General features: G+C 43.8%; 1 protein-coding gene across 1 annotated transcript in view; it reads right to left on the bottom strand.

Moving 5' to 3' along the window:
- Positions 1–2,140: 2,140 nt before the first annotated feature.
- Positions 2,141–24,047, bottom strand: part of MGAM (maltase-glucoamylase) — an 87,187-nt gene continuing 65,280 nt past the window's right edge. Inside the window, exons 53-66 of the mRNA XM_070069891.1 lie at positions 21,926–22,060; positions 21,405–21,492; positions 20,579–20,717; positions 18,650–18,783; positions 18,510–18,544; positions 18,301–18,417; positions 17,748–17,896; positions 17,030–17,114; positions 15,787–15,843; positions 6,781–6,905; positions 5,152–5,240; positions 4,447–4,496; positions 3,792–3,962; positions 2,141–2,329 (exon numbers count right to left, since the gene is read on the bottom strand). Coding sequence (XP_069925992.1) covers positions 2,228–2,329; positions 3,792–3,962; positions 4,447–4,496; positions 5,152–5,240; positions 6,781–6,905; positions 15,787–15,843; positions 17,030–17,114; positions 17,748–17,896; positions 18,301–18,417; positions 18,510–18,544; positions 18,650–18,783; positions 20,579–20,717; positions 21,405–21,492; positions 21,926–22,060 — 1,476 coding nt within the window. The 3' untranslated portion in view covers positions 2,141–2,227. The remainder of the gene's footprint in view (positions 2,330–3,791; positions 3,963–4,446; positions 4,497–5,151; positions 5,241–6,780; positions 6,906–15,786; positions 15,844–17,029; positions 17,115–17,747; positions 17,897–18,300; positions 18,418–18,509; positions 18,545–18,649; positions 18,784–20,578; positions 20,718–21,404; positions 21,493–21,925; positions 22,061–24,047) is intronic.

Below are 24,047 nucleotides of genomic sequence, written 5' to 3' on the forward strand. Positions count from 1 at the left end.
ATACATCAGAAATACATAACTTGTTTTTCAATTAAAAAATAACTTTTTAAAGCTAAAAGTGAATTCAAGAGAGACATACTGATGCTTGGGCGATCTGACCACAGCTACAGCGGTATGGTCTGAGTTGCTGAACTGGATCAGTCCTCCAACCTCCCAGGGGGACATGATGTGACTCAGGGAATCTGGGAAAAGAGACAGACAAACGCATCTTTTCCCCAACTAATTTCCAACTGCATACCCTTAGACTGTGAATGTAGATAACAGAGTACAGACACGTTCACACGCATCTGTCAAAACGGGAATCACGGAACTTTTCATACCACATTATAACTTGTGAAGGATACCTCAGAATCGATCATTCGGACCGTTGCTTTGAAATTGTGGCATTATCAGTTCCACTGCTAGAGCTTCTTATTTAATGTCAATTTAAATATATATATATATATATATATATTTGAATAGGTACATTTTGATATGATATGTTTCCTTTAGAGAGTCCATACCTGATGCCTTGAGAAAGCTGTTCTGGGGTGGGATTCCCTTGGGGTCAGTCACCAGGCTCTCACTGAGGTCCCTGGCACCACAGACGGTCACACTGCTGACTCGCCTCCCTGGGAGCCTTGACCGTCATGATCTCTAGTCAGAGGCTTCTTCTTGAGCACTTTAGTGCAGCCACGTCCAACTCCCACCGAAATGTCCTCAGTGGTATCACAAAATACTTCTTAAAAGTCAGCTACAGACACTTTTGTTCTTTAGCTTCCTGACTTGATTAGAGATTTGACAAATGTCCCATCATTTTTAATCAAAGGATTCCTGTGGTTGCTTTTCTACATTTCAGTAGTTTCCCAGTTAACTCACCTAAAAGACCCCGATCCAAAATTCCCTCACTTTGACAATCAGTTCTAGTTGGTTTTGAGCCAACTTAAACATACTTTCTGTGTGTAGCCTCAGGCAGCTGCTGACACGAGTGGAAAAGCAGAATGGCTTCCCGGGATCTAAAACAAGACAAGACATAGGAAAGTAAACACATTTATTCCAAACATACTTATTTTCAAGCAATACTAAAGTAAATATACCCATTGAACATCAATACATAATTTCTTTATCTTAAAATTTGACCATTTAATGCTTTAACTTATAACATTGCAACTCCTACTTTGGTCAAGGCTGATATTTTACCAAATATACCAACTGCTGGGAGGACTAAACAATCACTTCCCACCAGCTTAAATCTTAAATTTGCTCTTTGCAAAGATGGAAGGGGAAGGGTGGGCGATCCTACCTGATGGTTCCACTGTGGGCTAGGCTGCAGGCACTCTGGGGCCAAAGACAGGCAGAAAGGACAACTCACAGGAGTGCTACGCAAGAAGCCTTCACACGAAACTACTGGCACCCACAATCAAAATACCCCAGAATTAGAAATCTGCTGCACATTTGGTTATCCCCCCAACCCCGGCATACAAATTGCAGTGTTTGTGTGATCTGTGGTTATATACATCAGGCGTGGAGTAGATACAACTTCTACGTTTCAAAGCACACCAAGTGAAGACATTTTCTACTCAGACCCTTTCCTTCATCTTGGCCTTCTTAAATCTCATCCTCATCTCTTCTCAAATGCCAAGACTTTCCTCTATCCCTACTTCTCCCTCTAAAGTGAGTTGACTCCCTGTCTCCTCCCAGAGGAGATCATAGTTGTTTAATGTTCTTACTGTGATAACACTGTCCACCACATTCTGTTTCCTCCCATCTTTCCTGCACAGCTTTGCTGTGTTTCTTTTTTCTTCACATCATTCTCTCAGCACGTTGTCCCTCTCCCTACAGCCAACAGCACATGTTCTTTCTGAATACTTTTTTGAGGCGTTGGTTAACTTTAAGACCTGGAATTGTCCTGGAAAACTTTATATTGTGTATTTAGCCAGAATGAGGCCTATTCCATGATTACACACACACACATGCACACACATACACACATGCATAAACACACTTCATCATGAATTCAGCTCTCAAGTAAATATCACATGACAAACAGTACCATATGAATCACACAGTCATTAAGGCATTGATAGATTTTCCACACCTCCATACTGCCTATCCCACAGGGATAAGATTAAACCTCTGAGAGCCACAGAAAAACACACAGTAAAATTAATAAAATGTTTTATTGGGCATGAGACAATTAGCAATATACAATCATTCTATGCGTATGAAACACAAGAGATTCCATAATTCATATCAGGCTCTTGCGCTGAGAGCTCGTTGTGCTTCTCCATGTCAGTGAGATGAAGTCATGGAGGCTGACGTTACTGCCGCTCACATCCACACGTAACACCTGTCAGGGACAGAAAGGAAAGGATCAAAATGTCCTGCACATAAACAAATCAGGCACAAGTCAGTGGAAATTTTACAATTCATGACTTAGCGAACAGACTGCTCTCAGATTTTAAGGTGAGTAGAATGTTTTCTAATTTCTTTGAGTACAAAGATTATTCAGTAATAAAAAATCTGACTACAAATTAAATAACAAAAGATAAATGTGTGTTGCAAATTGGTTAATGTAATTTTTTAAAAGATGTATTTACTTATGTATTCAAAAGGCAAAATGACAGAGACAATGAGACGGAGAAAGAGAAAGGGAGATATCTTCTAGCTGGGGGTTCACTCCCCAAAAGGCCAAAGCAGCCATGACTGGGCCAGAATGAAGGCAGGAGCCAGGAACTTCACTGATGTCTCCCACATAGGTGGCAAGGACCCAAGGTTTGGACAAATATCTGCTGCTTTCCCAGGTGCATTAGCAGGAAGCTGGGCTGGAAGTGAAGCAGCCAGGACTCCAACAAGGTCTCAGGTATGGGATGCTGGTGTAGCAAACAGTGGCTTAATCCTTAGGCCGGCACCGTGGCTCACTAGGCTAACGGCGCCGGCACACTGGGTTCTAGTCCTGGTCGCGGCGCCAGATTCTGTCCTGGTTGCCCCTCTTCCAGGCCAGCTCTCTGCTATGGCCCAGGAGTGCAGTGGAGGATGGCCCAAGTGCTTGGGCCCTGCACCTGCATGGGAGACCAGGAGAAGCACCTGGCTCCTGGCTTTGGATCAGTGCGATGTGCCGGCCACAGCACGCCAACCGCAGCGGCCATTGGAGGGTGAACCAACGGCAAAAGGAAGACCTTTCTCTCTCTCTGTCTGTCTGTCTCTCTCTCACTGTCCACTCTGTCAAAACAAACAAACAAACAAAAAAACACTGTGCCACAACACTGGTCTACAGTTCAAATACTTTTAATGCTTCTCCATGTTCAAGGTATTCTTCTAAATTATTCTGATGCAGAAACACCAATGTTATCTCTACCTAAGATTTTCTTCTGTATTATCACATAAAATATTCTGATAAAAGTCTCTATCTACAAAAGTTTAAAAAAGTTTTTCATAGGTTTAAAATAAAACATTTGAGTGATAGAAAAGTAGTATATCCTACTTCAATAGTTCTTTTTTCTTCTTCCATGCTACATTGAATAATGAAGCAAAGTGTAGAAGGTGTACTACATTTGATAAAATATGGTAGTACAAGTTTTTGGGTGGTTGATCTCTGAGAAAGGTAAGAGAATAACGTTTTCCACAGGTTTGCAGACAAGACAAAATGGAAAGTAAGGAACTAGACCCTCAATTCCAAGTGGTGATGAGTCACGGAGCACTGGGGTTTCTGAGGGAATTCTGGGTAGAGGACACCATTTGCGAGGGAAACAGGCAATGCACTGGCATGTCAGTGCTGGGAGACACCAGAGCCCCTTTCACTGGTCACAAACCTGTGTGGCAGGGTCCTGGCTGAAGATGGGGGTTACGTCCATGTTGCTCAGAGTGATGCTGACACTGGTAATGGAGACACTGCTTACTCCCCAGATTTCAATGTAGCCCAGGTTCAAAGGGTTTGCGTCACTGATGTAATTGTTAAAAACTATGTGGCTCTGCAGAGTATTCTGTCGCATCGGAGAGAAAAGAAAACAGAGCGGGGACAAACAGCAAAATTAATTTAAATGTTTCCCAACCTCTTCATAGGCAGAAATGTAATCATGAGGTAAGACAGCTTCAGAGTCCCCAGCTCGCGTTTGTGGCGAGTGGAAACCATGATTTCTGCACTGTCACCAACTTTGCATCGACAAACACGGTCTCTAGGATTGCCCTCATCGGTCTTAACTATTGAGAAATTTATATTCTACACATGGAAACGCCACACCGTGTGCTCACCATTCCCAAGAGACACAGGGAAACAGAAACAGTCTGCTTATCTGTGAACTCGTAGGCTAGAGTAAGTCGCTGATGAGAAATGAATAGGTTAGTCACAGAACACATCCTGAGAGGTCTTGAGAGAAGGGAGGATGTAAATTCGCAAGGTGCGCAGTTAAATAGTTCTCGGTGGTATTCTACACCCTGTAACAACCCGTGTTCTCCATTCACACTCACCTGGCTGGCAGAGAAGTTGGCCAAATAATAGAGTCCTTGTTCATAGGTATCTGCAAACAAACAACAAGGTAAGCATCACCTGAACCTCGTGTCTCCATTAAGAGGGCACAGACTGGTTTTGTCTGTTTGCTTTCATTTTCTCCCATACAGAGTTCTCTTGCGTAAACAAAGTCCTCTTGGTGGAGACTCATCAGACCGCACTCAGCCCGAGCTGACAGAAGGCATTTGAAATGAGTGCACAGATCCATCTGGCTACACAGTCACCCCTGAACACTCCTAACACATCTCCAGCCACTCCTCTTCCGGTGGTCTCCCACTTGTGAGATCTTCCTCGCCACTCTGAAGTTTCCAGATTCCTTTTGCGGGACGCACACATATGTGCACATACATGCACCCACACACATACAAAAGAGTTGGTTTATCTTCGGGGATATTAGGCAACTTGTTAAAATGTAATCTCCAAAGCACAAAGAAAACCAAGAGAAAAGCTTTTTCCCTTCACCCTCAGTGCATGCCACAGGCCCAGGGAGCCTATGGATGAGGACCATGCACTTTAAATAACAAATAACGAACATACACTTTTTTACGTGGGAAAGGAAAAATTAGGCCTGTAAGCAATACAGTATTGGTAGTTGCCACCACTGGCAAAAATATAGTATTAGCCATTGCCAGCATCGGCATAAATCCCAGGTGACCCTCACTCACCAATGCTTTGCCCATCATCCCAGAAGAGCCAGCCCTCGGCAGTCCCTTCGTCATCCAAGGCAACCTTGAAGCCCAAGAACTTCTGGCGGCTGCAGTGAGGTGGGAGAGGGGGAAATCAGCTCTAAACAAAGCTACAGCCACAAGCCCAGGTTTTCAAAAAACAAAGGAGCAAAATGAAGTGCTGAATGGGATACAGGCAGGGTACTAGGTTTCAGGAAACAAGTGGTCTAGCTCGGGTCATCTCCTTCTAGCTGTATGAGGGATCTTCAGAACGTTCACAGCAAACTCATACTATTCAAAAGCTATGCATGGATTTTCAAAAAAATTTGCACCAAAATGTAATTTACCTTTCAACTCCATTTTCCACGAATGTTTTGAAAGACCTTTGTGTGACTACACATCAGGAAGGAGTGAGTTAGTAGTGGATCAAGGGGAACTTTGCTTTAAGGCTTGTAAAGAGACTTCAACACTGTCCGACCCTTTGTGAAGAAAACCTTGATGCTAAAATCTGATTTGTCCCACGATCTAATCTCCTAAAACATGCACACTGAGTTAGACATTCCTCAGTTTTATCTGAGTCACTGGAGTTACACGAGTAGGGGTGTAAGGATTCCAGAACTGATAATAGTCCCCTTCGTCCACCTACTGATTGTGTGAGTCCTAGTCAGTCACTCAGCCACCCGAAGCTCTCTCTGTTCCTCTGCAAAACTGGGACCAAAATGATATCTATCTCAAAGGGTTTACTCTCTTTTCTTGTAATTAAGGAAAAATAGATAAAATCCAAATAGAAATATCCATATTACCACAGGCCTGGCACAAAGCAAGCAGTCGACTTACGTTGGTTAGTATTAACTGTCACAGAGACCTACATTTAGAATTCTTAGATCTTGTATGTAAGGGCCGGCGCCACGGCTCACTAGGCTAATCCTCCGCCTTGCGGCGCCGGCACCCTGGGTTCTAGTCCTGGTCGGGGCGCCGGATTCTGTCCTGGTTGCCCCTCTTCCAGGCCAGCTCTCTGCTGTGGCCAGGGAGTGCAGTGGAGGATGGCCCAAGTGCTTGGGCCCTGCACCCACATGGGAGACCAGGAGAAGCACCTGGCTCCTGGCTTCAGATCAGCGTGGTGCACCGGCCGCAGTGCGCCGGCCGCGGCGGCCATTGGAGGGTGAACCAACAGTAAAGGAAGACCTTTCTCCCTGTCTCTCTCTCACTGTCCACTCTGCCTGTCAATAAAAAAAAAAATCTTGTATATAAGACGTCTCAGTGTCAGGCATCCACAGTTATAATATGGTTAAATATCTTTTCGGCAGTAGTTTTCTTAGGAAAGAATCAAATAAGATCTAAACAGTCTTCTAAAACTACCATGAAGCATGGCTGTCCCTATTGTGATTTCCATTTCAAAGGTGACCTCTGACACCTATCATCTCTTCCACTTAGATCTAAAATAGCTGTTAAAAATTGCTCAGAGTGCAGATTTTGAAAAAGGCTTATACACAGACGAGCAAACACACACAATATGGGTGTTGAGTGACACTGTGTTTGAGCTGGAGTGATACTTTCCTGCTGGTGGGCTGCCTTACCAATGGATGCACTAACTGCTATGGAAAGAGGATCCCTGGTCCCATCGCTCACCTCTGGTTGGTGTTCAGCGCAGGCTCCTGCCAGGGCAGGATGTAGCCGCCACGGACGTGAAGGTTGATGTGGTCAAGAGGGGCGGGCAGGACCTTCCACTCTCCCCTTGCATTTATATCCACACCCTGTTAGCCGGAAGAAAATAAGAGATGATGAGGAAGTAGACACAACGAAGTGTTTTGCCAGCAGTCTCATCCACAGATCTGCAAATGCATCGCCCATCAATGTACACCTGTACTACACTCCCCACATTCTCCCAGCTGCTGAATAGAATCTAGCATTACGGCTACATCATTTCTGAGACAATCTTGCCATCGGGGGCCTTACTGCTCACATGACATAAACCGTTAGGGTCATGTGAGGGTCCCTGCTCCCCTCACTCCACAGCCTGTCTCTGTGTCACACGGCATGGCTGCAGGAGGAGAAACAATGCATTTATCCACTTCCACTTCGTGTAGGTTCCTGATGCATCTCCACAACGACCCACACACACACACACTTAACTGTGACTCCTTCACAGCAAAGACCAAGGTGAGCTGACTGATTTTAGGAACAATTATCTTTAATTACTGCACCTGCATCTATGTCTGCCTCGTGTGTGAGGTGCTCGCTGGCTCACATCATGGACCTCAGTTCCAAAGGGACTGCCACACCACATCTTCCAACTAGAGCAGGCTTCTCAGGTTGACACAATTAACAGTTGGGGACAGGTAACATTTCATTGCGGCTGCCCTGTGCTTTTCTGATGTTTGGTAGCATTCTCAGTGTCTACTCAATAGATGCCAGAGGCAACGCCCCACACTCTTCTGGGGCAAAGAAAACTGTCTCCAGGCATTGCCAAATGTCTCCTGCTAGGCAAAGCCCCCCTCTTTGAGAACTGCTACTCAAGAGGTAAGAAGCAGTTATTGTGGCCAGAGTGCATAACTGTGTTTTAATAAAACCTTATTTACAAAAATAGGCCACGGCTAGATTTAAACGTAGGCCATAGTTGGCCAATTTCAGCTCCAGAACAAAGAATAGGTGCATAAAACTTGTAAAAATTAATAAATGGCAGACTTTAAGAATTAAACCCAACATAATCTTCAATTTAATTAAACATCAAAATTTTCTCTTTTTTACTCAGTGGCCTACTCCATAAGTTTTTGCCATTGCACATCATTTCCTTTGTCTTTCTTCAATGAAATTCTGGTTGAAGAAAGTTATCATCTATTTAAATGTATAAAGAGAATCAGCCATTCTAGGACAATTTTCTTTATGAGCTCTCACACTTCACTTTCTTCAACGTAGTATATGTAATTATTTGCATACATACAAGGGTACTTCAAAAAGTGCATAGGAGGGGCGATGTTGTGGCATAGGGAGTTAAGCTGCCACCTGCAGTGCCAGCATCCCATATTGGTGCCAGTTTAAGTCCTAGTTGATCCATTTGCAATTCAGCTCCCTAATAATGCACCTGGGAAAGCAGCCAGGGGATGACCCAAGTGCTTGGGCTCCTGTACCCACATGGGAAACCCTGATAGAAGCTGATGGCTCCTAGCTTTGGCCTGGCCAAGCTCCAGCTGTTGTGGCCACTTGGGGAGTGAACCAGCAGATGGACTACCTCTCCCTCTCTCTATCTCTCCCACTCTCACTCTCTCACTCTCTCTCTCATGTGCTCTGCCTTTCAAATAAATAAATCTGTTTTTAAAAGTCCATGGAAAATGCACATTTTGACAAAACTATGAATGGATGTCAAAAATTTTTGCACAGAAAGATGACAGAATAGTGAGGGTGCGCACTGATAGTCCGGGAAAAGATAGTTCAATAAAAGTGGAGTTACTGTAGTTTCAGGGAAAGGCTCAGGAAAAAAACTGCAGAGGAAACTCTTCCAGATCTAGTGGATGTGACACGAAGGACCTACGGGGAGAGCAAGGATGCCCACAGCTTGGGAGCCCAGTCGCGGAGTCTACACACCAGCGCTGGAAGAGGAGGTGAGGTCAATGGCCCAAGACATTGGCGGGGAAATGGCAGAAAGAGCCTAGAGGGAACGAGGCTTGAAGCCCCGCTGGGGAAAGTTCACCAGACTAACTAGAGGAAAGAAAAAAATAAATAAATTAAAGGGACTGGCACGGGCATGAGTCTCTCTCTCCACTCACCTTACAAAGGCAAGCATGACAAAGAGTAGGAGCCATTTTGAACATACAAAAAGCGGCGCCCGCTATCAACCAAGCAGAAAAACCTGACTCTGGTGGGGAGCAATAACAGGAGGTTAGGACCTAGTGAAGGTGTGGAGCTAATGAACTGAGACTGAAAATCTGAGGGTGTGCGAGAGAACTCACCGAGTACACAAACTAGGTAACCTTGGCAACCCGGTGGGAGACTGCAGGGAAATTTGAGATCACACGGAGGACTGTATAGACCCTTTGTGTGGTCCTTGGGCAGAGCAGATGAATATTATAACCTCAGGGGCCAGATTTCATGCACTGACTATGCTCAATTCTGCTCAGCTGTGCAGAATTACTTCCCTTCTGAGTTTAAAAAAAAAAAAGACTAAAAAAGAGAGCGAGCGAGAGAGAACAACCTGGGTGTGTCACGTTTGGCACACCCTTAACCCTGAAGAACCAAACAGAGCTCTCTGGCCACACACATCACATGCCTCTAAGGATCCATCAAAAGCAGACAGTCCACTTAATCTAGAGTCATAGCATAATGAGAAAAACTCCATAGTGAAGAAATCAAAGAATATTTCCACAATGCCAACAAATGCAGAAACCAAGGAAACAAGAGCAAGGAAGACACTATGATGCCCCCAAATGAACAAGACACCCCAATTCAAGATTATGAAGATGATGAGATAGAAGAAATGCAAGAAACGGATCTCAAAAAAATGGATAAGAACATTAAGAAGTTCTCAAAAACAAATTCTTGAACTACAGAAATCCTTACTGGACAGGATAGAAAATCTCTCTCGTGAAAATGAAATCTTAAGGAGGAATCAAAATGAAATGAAGCAACTAGTAGAACATGAAATGGTGATAGTGAAGAGAAATCAAAATGAAATGAAGAATTCAGTAGATCAAATGACAAACACATTAGAGAGCCTTAAAAACAGAACGAGTGAAGCAGAAGAGAGAATATCGGACTTAGAAGACAGAGAACAGGAAAGTATACAGTCAAACCAAAGAAAAGAAGAGGATATTAGAAATCTAAAAAATATTGTTGGGAATCTACAGGATACTATTAAAAAAACCAACATTCAGGTTCTAGGAGTTCCTGAAGGTGTGGAGAGAGAGAAAGGATTAGAAGGCCTTTTTAGTGAGATACTGTATGTAGAAAATATCCCGGGTTTGGAGAAGGACAGAGACATCCAAGTACAGGAAGCTCATAGAACCCCTAGCAAACATGACCAAAAGAGATCCTCACCATGACACGTTGTAATCAAACTTACCACAGTGAAACATAAAGAAAAGATTCTGAAATGTGCAAGAGAGAAACGTCAGATTACTCTCAGAGGATCTCCAATCAGACTCACAGCTGACTTCTCATTAGAAACCCTACAGGCTAGGAAGGAATGGCAAGATATAGCCCAGGTACTAAGATAGAAAAACTGCCAGCCCAGAATATTATATCCTGCAAAGCTCTCATTTGTGAATGAAGGTGAAATAAAGACTTCCATAGCAAACAGAAATTGAAAGAATTTGTTGCCACTCATCCAGCCCTGCAAAAAATGCTTAAAGATGTGCTACACACAGAAACACATAAACATGGCCATCAATATGAAAGAAGGTAAAGGAAGAAAACCTACCACTAAAAGATCACAGGAAGCTCAAAGCATATACGAGAAAATACCTTTGGGAAAATGGCAGGGCAAAGTCACTACTTATCAATAGTCACATTGAACGTTAATGGACTTAACTCTCCAGTTAAAAGACACAGACTGGCTGAATGGATTAAGGAACAAAACTAATCTATTTGCTGCCTACAAGAAACACATCTTTCCAACAAAGATACATGCAGACTGAAAGTGAAAGGTTGGAAAAAGATATTCCATGCCAACAGAAACAAAAAAAAGCAGGTGTAGCCATCTTAATGTCAGACAAAATAAACTTTAACACAAAAACTGTTAAGAGAGACAAAGAGGGGCACTATATAATGATTAAGGGTTTAACTCAACAGAAAGATGTAACTATTATAAATGTATATGCACCTAATTATAGGGCACCGGTTTATTTAAAAAACATTTTAAGGAACTTAAAGGGGGACTTTGACTCCAATATAATAGTACTGAAGGACTTCAATACTCCACTCTCAGAAACAGACAGATCAACCGGACAGAAGACCAACAAGGAAACAGCAGATTTAATCGACACTATAGCCCAAATGGATCTAACAGATATCTACAGAACTTTCAATCCTATATTTGAAGAATTTACATTCTTCTCAGCAGTACATGGAACCTTCTCTAGGATTGACCACATACTAAGCCATAAAGCAAGTCTCAGCAAATTCAAAATAATTAGAATAATACCATGCAGCTTATCAGACCAAAGGGGAATGAAGTTGGAAATTAGCAATTCAGGAATCTTTAGAGCATATGCAAACACATGGAGACTGAACAGCATGCTCCTGAAGGACACACTGGGTCACAGAATAAATCAAAAACTTTCTGGAAGTAAATGAGGATGGCAACACAACATATCAAAACTTATGGGATACAGCAAAAGCAGTGTTGAGAGAAAAGTTTATATCAATAGGTGCCTACATCAAGAAATTGGAAAGGCACCAAATAGATGAGCTTTCAATTCATCTCAAGGATCTAGAAAATCTGCAGAAAACCTATCCAAATCTGGTAGGAGAAGAAAAATGATTAAAATCCAAAGGAAATCAACAGGATTGAATCCAAAAAAAAATTACAAAAAATCAGCCAAACGAAGAGCTGGTTTTTTGAAAAAAATGAATGAAATTGACATACCATTGGACAACTAACTAAAAAAGAAGACCCAAATCAATAAAATCAGAGATGAAAAAGAAATGTAACAACAGACACCACAGAAATAAAAGGAATCATCAGAAATTACTACAAGGACTTGTATGCTAGCAAACAGGGAAATCTATCAGAAATGGATAGTTTCTTGAACACATGCAATCTACCTAAATTGAACCAGGAAGACACAGAAAATCTAAACAGACCCATAACTGAGACAGAAATTGAAACAGTAATAAAGGCCCTCCCAACAAAGAAAAGCCCAGGACCAGATGGATTCACTGCTGAATTCTACCAGACATTTAAAGAAGAACTTACTCCAATTCTTCTCAAACTATTCAGAACAATTGGAAAAAGAGGGAATCCTACTAAATTCTTTCTATGAAGCCAGCACCACGTTAATCCCTAAGCCAGAGAAAGATGCAACATTGAAAGAAAATTACAGACCAATATCTCTGATGAACATAGACGCAAAAATCCTCAGTAAAATTCTCGCCAATAGAATACAACAACACATCAGAAAGATCATCCACCCAAAACAAGTGGGATTTATCCCTGGTATGCAGGGATGCTTCAATGTTTGCAAATCAATCAATGTGATACACCACATTAACAAACTGCAGAAGAAAAACCATATGACTATCTCAATAGACGCAGAGAAGCATTTGATAAAATACAACACCCTTTCATGATAAAAACTCTAAGCAAATTGGGTATAGAAGGAACATTCCTCTTAATCACAGAGTTCAACCAATAGTACTAGAACAAAACAAAGAGAAAATACTAAAATGTATAAAGTATTACATTGTACATCAACAGTCAGGACAACAGCTGATCAAGTCACTGTTTCTCAATGTGTCCATTTCACTTCAACAGGTTTAAGAGTGGGAATAAGAGAGGGAGGGGATGTACAATTTGGGATATGCTCAATCGGACTTGCCCCAAATGGTGGAGTTAGAATCGTGCCAGGAGATCCCAATACAATCCCATCAAGGTGGCATGTACCAATGCCATCTCACTAGTCCAAGTGATCAATTTCAGTTCACAACTGATCACACTGATAGGCCTAAGAGTCAAAGGGATCACACAAACAAGTCTAGTGTTTGCTAATCCTAGCTGATAGAATCAAAAAAGGAGAGAACAATCCATCATAGGAAGCAGGATACACAGTAAACTCATAGAATGGCAGATGTCCTAAATAGCACTCTGGCCTCAGAATCAGCCCTTAAGGCATTCAGATCTGGCTGAAGAGCCCATGAGAGTATTTTAGGCATGGAAAGCCAAGACACCCTGGGAAAAAAAAAGGAAGACCTAAATGAAAGATCTCTGCGAGTGAGATCCCAGTGGAAAGAATGGGGCCATCAAAAAAGGAGGTACCTTTTTCTGAAGGGAGGAGAGAACTTCCACTTTGACTATGACCCTGTCAGAATAAGACTGAAGTTGGCGAACTCAAAAGGCTTCCATAGCCTTGGCAACTCATGACTAGAGCCTAGGGAGATTTCTGACGCCATAAACAAGAGTGTCAAATTGTTAAGTCAACAACAGGAGTCACTGTGTACTTACTTCTCATGTGGGATCTGTCCTTAGTGTGTTGTCCAATGTGAAGTAATGCTATAACTAGTACTGAAACAGTATTTTACACTTTGTGTTTCTGTGTGGGTCCAAACTGATGAAATCTTTACTTAATATATACTGAATTGATCTTCTGTATATAAAGATAATTGAAAATGAATCTTCATGTGAATGGAATGGGAGGGGTGTGAGTGGGAGGGAAATTATGGGGGGGGGAGCCATTGTAATCCATTAACTGTACTTTGAAAATTTATATTTACTAAATAAAAAATTTTAAAAAAGAATTTTACTAAAAAGAGAGAGAAAAAAAGAAGGAACATTCCTCAATACAATCAAAGCAATTTATGAAAAACCCATGGCCAATATCCTATTGAATGGGGAAAAGTTGGAAACATTTCCACTGAGATCTGGTACCAGACAGGGATGCCCACTCTCACCACTGCTATTCAATATAGTTCTGGAGGTTCTAGCCAGAGCCATCAGGCAAGAAAAAGAAATTAAGGGATACAAATTGGGAAGGAAGAACTCAAACTTTCCCTCTTTGTAGATGATATGATTCTTGATTTAGGGGATCCAAAGAACTCTACTAAGACACTATTGGAACTCAAAGAGGAGTTTGGCAAAGCCGTAGGATATAAAATCAATGCAGAAAAATCAACAGCCTTTGTATACACAGGCAATGCCATGGCTGAGAAAGAACTGCTAAGATCAATTCCATTCACAATAGCTACAAAAACAATCAAATACCTTGGAATAAACTTAACCAAGGACATTAAAGATCTCTATGATGAAAATAACAAAATCTTAAAGAAACAGAAGAGGATATCAAAAAATGGAAAAATCTTCCATGCTCATGGATTGGAAGAATCAACATCATCAAAATGTCCATTCTCCCAAAAGCAATTTATAGATTCAATGCGATACCAATCAAAATACCAAAGACATTCTTCTCAGATCTGGAAAAAATGATGCTGAAATTCATATGGAGGCACAGGAGACCTCGAATAGCTAAAGCAATCTTGTACAACAAAAACAAAGCCGGAGGCATCATAGTACCAGATTTCAGGACATACTACAGGGCAGTTGTAATCAAAACAGCATGGTACTGGTACAGAAACAGATGGATAGACCAATGGAACAGAATAGAAACACCAGAAATGAATCCAAACATCTACAGCCAACTTATATTTGATCAAGGATCTAAAATCAATTCCTGGAGTAAGGGCAGTCTATTCAATAAATGGTGCTGCGAAAACTGGATTTGCACATGCAGAAGCATGAAGCAAGTCCCCTACCTTTCAAAATAAACAGTCAGGAAAGTGAAGAGGCAACCTACAGAATGGGAAAAAATATTTGCAAACTATACAACAGATAAAGGATTAATAACCAGAATCTACAAAGAGATCAGGAAACTCCACAACAACAAAACAAGCAACCCACTTAAGGATTAGCCAAGGACCTCAATAGACATTTTTCAAAAGAGGAAATCCAAATTGCCAACAGATACATGAAAAAATGTTCAAGGTCACTAGCAATCAGGGAAATGCAAATCAAAACCACAATGAGGTTTCACCTCACCCCGGTCAGAATGGCTCACATTCAGAAATCTACCAACAACAGATGCTGGCGAGGATGTGGGGGAAAAGGGACACTCACTCACTGTTGGTGGGAATGCAAACTGGTCAAGCCACTATGGAAGTCAGTCTGGAGATTCCTCAGAAACCTGAATATAACCCTACCATACAACCCAGCCATCTCACTCCTTGGAATTTACCCAAAGGAAATTAAAATGGCAAACAAAAAAGGTGTCTGCACATTACTGTTTACTGCAGCTCAATTCACAATAGCTAAGACCTGGAATCAACCCAAATGCCCATCAACAGCAGATTGCATAAAGAAATTGTGCAATATGTACTCTATAGAATACTATACAGCAGTAAAAAACAACAAAATCCAGTCATTTGCAACAAAATGGAGGAATCTGGAACACATCATGCTGAGTGAAATAAGCCAGTCCCAAAGGGACAAATATCATTTGTTCTCCCTGATCGGTGACAACTAACCGAGCACCAAAAAGCAAACCTGTTGAAGTGAAATAACACTATGAGAAATGGTGACTTGATCAGCCCTTGTCTTGACTGTTGATGTACAACTTAATACTTTATCCCTTTTAGTATTTTTTTGTTCTACTTAATCCTATTGGTTGAACTCTGTAATTAATACACAATTATGCGCCATGGACGGTCAAGCATCGAGTGAGCTGCTTTATGAGCTGTTTCACTGTTCACAATGAGGGCAGTGGCCTTACCCCATCTGGAGGTAAGAAAAATCAGGGCACAAGGGTTGAAATGATGGGGCCAAGGCCACATCAGGTGGGATCCAGAGGCAGCATTTGGCCTCAGATCTGTCCCGCCTAAAGCTTCCATAGTCTACCATTTTCCCAGGCTGTATACATATTTAGAAAAACTTACTGTGTAGTAGTCATACCAGCGGGCTTCAGGGAAATACGCAGTGACTTCTCTGGCGTTCTGGAATTAAGCACAAACAAGGTGTGGGCTGTGGGCATAGTCAGCAAGGGCAGAGTAAAAATGTTTGCAGAGGAAAGGGGTTAAAACCATAGTGATGGCCTTGGATCCACTTCTTGATCCTTGTCCAGCTCAGCAGTGTAAGAATATTCGTCCCTGTTCTACTTTGCAAACAGGGCAGATCCGCCTCCCCAGACAAGTGGCTTCCATAAAGCCCTTTTCCTTTGCCAAGACTTCAAGGGAATAAACATTACTATTTGCTTATGATCTTACCCTATCCCTTATTTAAAGAGACAAACAACTAAGTTTCAGGGTGAGGCAGAAAAAAATTTGTGAACACAATGATTTAAAAAAAAAATTTTTAAGTTTAAAAGGCAGAAAAAAGGAGAAGGGTTGGGAGAGATACATTCCGTTCACTGGTTCTCTCCCCAAATGCCGACAGCATCCAGGCCTAGACAAGGCCAAAGTAAAAAATATAGAGCTCATTCCAGATCTCCGACATAGGTATAGGGAACCCAAGTATTTGAACCATCACCTGCTGTGTCCCAGGGTGTACATTGGCAGGAAGTTGGTAGGAAGTAAAGGAGCCAGGACTCCAAGGAGGTGCTCCAAAATAGCACACTGGCTTCTGGACAGCATTCTACTTGTACAAATGCCTGCCCATGTAAATACACTAAGATGTGAGGAGGTGCCATTAGCTGGAACTCCCCCCTCAGTGGTCCAATCACCAGCAGGAAACAGAGACAGCTCTTGCTTCCTGGGAGGCCGCTGGTGGTAGGAAGGAAGGGGTAGCTTCAGGAAGATTACATGGATCACTCACTGCGATCCATCGGCACTGAGAAGCTACAATCTAACAGTAACAGCAGAAAGTAAGGGGGAATCTACACTACTCGGGACTCCACTCAACTCTGGACTCCGCATTTTACTTAAGGGAGAAATGATTATATCTGCAAATACACCAGAAAGTATTTTCTATTCTTGATATCCTGGGAACAAGAATTGTTTTCACTCATTTCAAACACAAAGAACCTGAGGCCCAGAGTCCCTGAGTGACAGGCTGAGAAGGAGAGGAGGAGACAGAGGCAGGACAAGAAGCAGGTGTCAGGACCCGGCACCAGGCCTCTTCTCCCCACACTGTTCTCCAGCCTCACAGCCAGGACCCTCTGCCCACCAGAGGCCCCCTACTCACAGGCTCCAGCACAGGGCTGACCAGGAAGGCCGGGCCCAGCAGGAACTGACCGTCTATGTCCCAGGTCACCCGGTCTGACACAAACCTGGAGAGGACAGGAAGGGGCCACAGTCACAGCCCAGCCAGCCCAGCCCAGCCCTGAAGGAAGTCCTCAACTCAGACCCAAGTCAGGAACCCGCTGCACCTGAGGATCCTTACTGCTGGCCTAGGCCTGGCTCACTCAGGAACACACAGGCCCACAGCCATCTGTCCTAGGACATGCTCATCAAACCTCAGAACGGGGGAGATCTAGCTGTGTTCTCTGCTATAAAGTATGTGCACACGTCTTTACCTTGGCACGGTTTAAATGCCAGGAAGGCCCTCATCCCCCAAGACCCCACTACAGAAATGACTTCTTTTAAGGCCTGAGTTCATCGGGATCTGGGACAACACACAACCAAACAGCCACAGAAGATTTAGCTTTGCATGGCCAAAATGAAAGAACCAATCCTGTGCTGAATTTTATCATTTCAATTTTTTTTCAATCAAAAAATAACTTTTACCAACAACCCATGGCATGTATAACACTGTGCAGAAAGGGTTGATAATGATCTGCATCAGGAGATTTTATGGAAAAGGCAATGCTGTATTCCCTGTAGAGGGTTTACTTTCATCCCCTGCCACCCTAGTGAAACAAGGAAATCAGCCACTGGTCACTGAGGTCCCACTAGACACTCACTCGTGCAGGAGAGGCCGCACCACAGTGCTGCCCTCCACGTGGGCCTTGTGCATCAGGGTGTAGAGATAGGGCAGCAGGGTGTATCTGGTCTCCAGGACGCTTCTGGAAAGATTCACAAAGGTGGCATTCCAGGACACAGGGTCCTGTCTCTGCAAAAGAGGAAGAGGACTGTGAGGAGCTCAGCCTAGAGCATCTTACATCCTTAAGGAAGTCACTGAGAGCTTATTCCTGATGGGGACCACACACAGCCACACCAAAGTTAATAACAGATGAAAGACAGAGAACATACTCACTAGACTGGAAAAGATCGCTGTGGCTCTCCAAGGACAACTAATCAAATTTCCCTAAAAGATACTGTCCTATAGAACTGTTTGGAAATCTCTGTATAAACAAAAAGAATAAGCTAAAGGTATCTGGGAGTGCAGTTCACTGAGACACAGGATTGAATGACATTGAAGACACCCCAGGGAATAGACTGCATAAACTGTAGCTCACAAATGCAGGGCGCCTTTCACACCACACACATCACTTGAGGGAGCAGCGAATGCCCTACCTTGGTCCCTTCGGTGTTGTGGTTCCTGGAGAAGGGGTAAAAGGCCCCCAGCTGCATCCAGCGAGCACACATCTCATATTCGGCGTCTTGAAAGAACCCACAGATGTCTGCTCCTGTCTGAACCGAGAAGCAAGAAAAGGGGCCTGCTGAGGGTTTCTGAACGCTGGCTGCAGCTCCCAGGTCACCAGGAGGGATCCAGGGACACTTACATAGGGAATGCCAAAGAGGCTGAACTCCATCATGCCTGCAAAGGGAACCACAGCGGGGTGAGACCAGGCCCTGAGCCCTGCCTCCTCCCCCCTCACCACCCCCTCCCTGCCAGCAGGGGCCCTGGCACAAGGCTGCACACCAATGATAGACTTCCTCAGCTGGTCCCACGCGGCTGTGTTGTCTCCCAGCCAGTGTCCCCCCCAGCGGCCAGAAGAGGGGAACGTGGAGCGGGTGATGACGATCCCTCGCTGTCCCGTCACCTCCTGCACGGCTCTGGTGGAGGGAAAGGAGGTGAGCTGAGGGCAGAGCAGGAGATGGAAAGGCACAGAGCTCCTGCCCTCGGGGCTGAACCCAGGACATGGTCCCTGATGTCTGCTGCATGGCTGCAGGGATACGGAAATCAGCCAGCGTGAGGCCCCCACCGACTCATCCCAGACCATGGACATGGCTATCACGGCTGTACCTTTACACAATGTTCTACCAAGACACCTGTCATGGGTAAACCCAGTGAATTGCCCCAAAATACTAAGTAACCCCTGAGTCTTTCAATTTGTTTATTCTGCGCAGTCAGACATTTACAATGTCCTTTCAGCCCATGATGGATTACACACACAATGGTCACCCCATATAACTGCAACAGAGCTGAAAAGTTCCTATTTTCAATGGTGGCATAATTGTTGTAAGTGATATCACCACAAAGCACTGACTTGGTTTTGATAATACAAGAGTTAACAAAACTGCTACACTGCCAGTCAAATAAAAGTACAGTGCATACAATTACCTACAACTCGATATATTTAATAATGATAAATACTGACTTCACCACTGTTTTTCATATTTAGAACAATGCAATTTTTCATTGGTTTGAAGTACACTCCTCCTACACGTAAAAATCAGTTACTGCAAAATAATGCACCATGTTATGGCAGTGGCATCTTCATGTAGCTAAGGATTTCTGTGCCTCTTGTCTGCAACAGATGCCACAGTGATTGCCATATCACCTCTAGATTACTGCATTTCTCAAAAAGTCTCACCATTATTGTGCTATAAATTTCTATAATTGGGGAGAGAGAGTGTGTTTACCTTTTAAGATTTCCCTAAGGATTTGTATTATTCATTGATGTCAAATGTATACCTGTGTTAATTCAGTAGATCTTACATTGACTATCCAGAGAGAGTATGGCCAAAAAGTAAAATCCTAATAAAGATGATTCACTTTTTAAAAAAAGATTCACTTATTATAAAGAGAGAGCTTTATATATATATATATATATATATATATAGAGAGAGAGAGAGAGAGAGAGAGAGACAGACAGACAGACAGACAGAATCTTCCATCTGCTGACTTACTCCCCAGATGGCTACAATGGCCACAGCTAGGCCAGGACAAAGCCAGGAGTTTCTTCCTGGTCTCCCACATGGGTGTGGGAACCCAAGTCCTTGGGCTATCTTTGGATGCTTTCCCAGGTGCATGAGCAGGGAGCTGGATCAGAAGTGAAGCACACAAACCTGTGCCCCTGTGTGATGCCGACACTACAGGATGCCACAGTGCTGACCTGGAGATGATTCACTTTTGAAATAAGCAGAGAGATATCCAGTCATCTGCATTACTCTTGCCACTTATAACTAAAGTTATTACAGCAGCAGCTGCACTGTATATCCATCAATGTATCTACATGTGTGTCTCCACAGGATACAAAGTATAGTAGATTGAATATATACACTGTAATGTAGTCACTACTATCACTATCAAGTATCATGAACTACAGATAATTGTTTGTGCTGTACTTTTATTTGAATGGAAGTTCAGTAGGTTTGTTTACCCCGTACCACCATACACGTGGAGTAATGCATTGGTTTAAGCCTTCTGTGGGTTATGACTTGAAAAATAAAACTATTGGTTTTTCACTTGTGGGTCCCTTCTTTATCTAAATCTCTCTTGATTATAAGCACAGAGCCTGGCTCAATGAGTGCTTGCTTAGTAAATGGGAATTGCTACACACTAGCTTCATCCATCACTGGCTGTCCTGCAGGCTGTACCCAGTGGAGAAGGGAGACAGTGACTCACTCGTAGGTGGGTCTGGTCTGGGACCACCCATACAGGCTGTGCACGTCGTAGTGCCGCACATGGGAGCCGTCTGGCAGGATCTGCTCGCTCTCCATGCACAAGGTCTTGCTGCTCAGGCCTGTGCCCCTGGACTCCAGGTCTGGGGGAGAAGATGCAGGGATGTTAAAACCATCTCTGATCCCGGGTGTCTTGTGCTTCTCTCCAAGAGCCTGGACCATGGATCCTGAGATAACTTAACCCAGCACGAGTCCTTCTCCTGTTCCCCAGGGGTCTGGGAATAGTGCTCATCAGCTCTGAGCTGCAAGGGTACTGGCAGATGCTTCCACAGTCAAGTTTCTTGGAGAAAGCAGAGGTTTGATAGAATGCACAATTACCAAATATGTACCACAAATCCTGATGTGGCTTCGAATGTGTAAATTATTTCTTATAGTTCTTATCAAATTGCCAGGATAGCAATATGTGCATTTTATGGTTTAGAAAACCTAGACTTGCAATAACTGTTTAATAACTGTTTAATCTGCGGGAAATATATGACTCACAGAATGATCTCTGGAGCCATTATGAACAGAAGAAAAACTCCAAAGTCCACCTGCTCTATGATAAGAGGACGATACTACTTTGTGGCTCAACACAATTCTGTGAAGGGATTAACACAACCCTAAGAAATTTACCCAGCAGGCCCAGGGGCTTGCACACGTCTGACTGGTGGTGTTTCAAGTACATTTGTTTCTGGTTCCCCAAAACCCACAGTGCCAATGAGCAAGACCCTGGCCACTGGGCTCTCAATGGCTGTGGCTCTGCAGGTGAGGAGGCCAAGGGTCCTTACGTGGCATGTAGGGGGGATGGTTCAGAGTGGTATCCGTGCAGCCTGCAGGAACTGCCCCATTCACAAAGCTCGCTGGTTCATTCATGTCCTAGAAATGTCAACACAGACATAACGTAAAGTTATCATGTAGTATAGCCCTTCAATTCAGAGACCAGATGTTAGAAATAATCATTCTATACCCAGAACTCCCTGTGGAGGTCAGTCCAGGGAGGCTTATCAAATGCCAGTAAGAATAATGACTGGCATGGTAATTTAAAAAAGGGAAAGTTCCAAGGTATTTCTCATAATCACCTCTGGGGCTTTAGAGCTGGAACCTCAGACAAGGTACAAGGTACGAGGGATTTCAGGGCTGTGCAGTTCCTGGGTGGAGGAAGTACTGTCTAATATGCCCCAAGTCCCCCTTGGTGGAGTATTGTCACTTATCACAGGTCAGTGATACCAATGCTAAAGCACACAGAGACACACACTGATGCTCACGCGCACCCACACACACACACACACACACACACTCACACACTTACAATCCATAAGCCGTCGAACTTCAAGCTCTTCTCGGGATTCTGTGGGTTGGTGTACATTTCTTGTATTTCCCTCTTCCACCAGCTGACAGTTGAATTACGGAAAAAGTCTGGGAAGGCTGCATAAGCTCTGTATTGCTGTAAAAATTAAATGCAGCCCATTTGTACCAAACAAATAAACTATACAGCAAATAGGCACTCATGAGTACAAAGTCTTAAACCACAGGATGTAAGGTACTCTGATCAGAGCCTAAGTAATGCTCTTGATTTGTTAGAAAAGTACTGAGTGTTAGTAAGAGAACGTACTGCAAATTGCTCCTCCCCACATATGGACAACATCCATAGACCGTTTCTCCTCTTCCAGGTACCGTGAATGGTAAGCACCAACACCCTGAACTCGTTATCTCACACGTTAGATGCTCAACCCTCAACTTATGTCCTGCCATTGCCCGAGGACTCCATGAAGACAGAGCAGGAGCCCAGAGCAGCCCCACAGGGCCGACATCGGATGAAGACAGAGCAGGAGCCAGGGGCACCTGCAGCCCCACAGGGCCGACATCAGGAGAAGACAGAGCAGGAGCCCAGAGCACCCGCAGCCCCACAGGGCCGACATCGAATGAAGACAGAGCAGGAGCCAGGGGCAGCTGCAGCCCCACAGGGCCGACATCGGATGAAGACAGAGCAGGAGCCAGGGGCAGCTGCAGCCCCACAGGGCCGACATCAGGAGAAGACAGAGCAGGAGCCCAGAGCACCCGCAGCCCCACAGGGCCGACATCGAATGAAGACAGAGCAGGAGCCCAGAGCAGCTCCACAGGGCCGACATCAGGAGAAGGCAGAGCAGGAGCCCAGAACACCTACAGCCCCACAGGGCCGACATCGGATGAAGACAGAGCAGGAGCCAGGGGCACCTGCAGCCCCACAGGGCCGACCTCAGGAGAAGACAGAGCAGGAGCCCAGAGCACCTGCAGCCCCACAGGGCCGACATCGGATGAAGACAGAGCAGAAGTCAGGGGCAGCTGCAGCCCCACAGGGCCGACATCGGATGCACTGAACCAGGTGAATCTCGAAGATGGTCCCTAAGGTTGCAGAATCACATGGAACCTCTGGACGTGTGTGTGTGTGTGTGTGTTTAACATAAATCAGGAAGATTAAAAAGGAAGTTCAAACCTCCCCTTCCTCTACCTTCCCTCAAATAATTAATTCAATGTCTATTTTAACCTGACAAAGGATTCAGCATGCAACTCCCTTGGAAGATTCCCAAATCGAGGAAGTGGGAAATGTTTTAAGGAGATGGAAACACTAACCACTGTGATATAATCATCACCTACTGTATACCTGTAACAAATTATCACACTTGAATCCATAAATACATGTAATTATTACATTCAACCAAAAATTAACATTGAGAAATCTAACTCCTTAACCATACTATATTTTTTACAGAAAACTAATTGTTTTATATTTTCTAATCGATCATTATATTGCCCACAGTGTTTATCTTAGGAATTTTCTTCAAATGCAAACCCAATGCATAATTGTTGTTTCACACTCCTTATCTGCAGCAAACATCCCTAAATTTCTCTTTATCCCATATTAAGAGAAATGGTATTCTTTTGTATGGTTCAGTACATGCTCTCCTCTATGTTACTCATTGCATTTTATGAGCTAAAGAAATAAATAATGCTGGGGGCAAGAGAGGGTAGAATCAGCAGACAGAGGGCAGGGTTAATAGAACGGTGGTGCTTGTACACAGCAGACAAAAAGCAAATAGGAACTCATGCGTCTGGATAAACTGCAGAAGACGAACACACAGGAGAAAACAGAGACAGCTCAGCAGCAGGGAACCTGCCTCTTGGAGGGATAACGGGCATTGGGCAGCATCACTGACGCCTGAGGAGGAAGCACAGCAGGGGTCATCTGCAAGGTGGAGGTGGACACCAATGGACCAGAGGATGGGAACCTTGCACCCGACACAGGCAGCTCCAGCCCAGCCAAGCGTAAGAAACAGGGAAGGTGGGAGGGTGAAAATTAAAGTCAGTTGCAGTCATGTTTGAGTCAGAGCTGCATCCACTGCTCGGGAGATTAGACCAACCGGGATTCATTAACCACATGAAGTGCTGCTGTG

The sequence above is a fragment of the Oryctolagus cuniculus genome, chromosome 3 (genome assembly GCF_964237555.1).
Source record: "Oryctolagus cuniculus chromosome 3, mOryCun1.1, whole genome shotgun sequence".
NCBI classification, from domain to species: Eukaryota; Metazoa; Chordata; class Mammalia; order Lagomorpha; family Leporidae; genus Oryctolagus; species Oryctolagus cuniculus.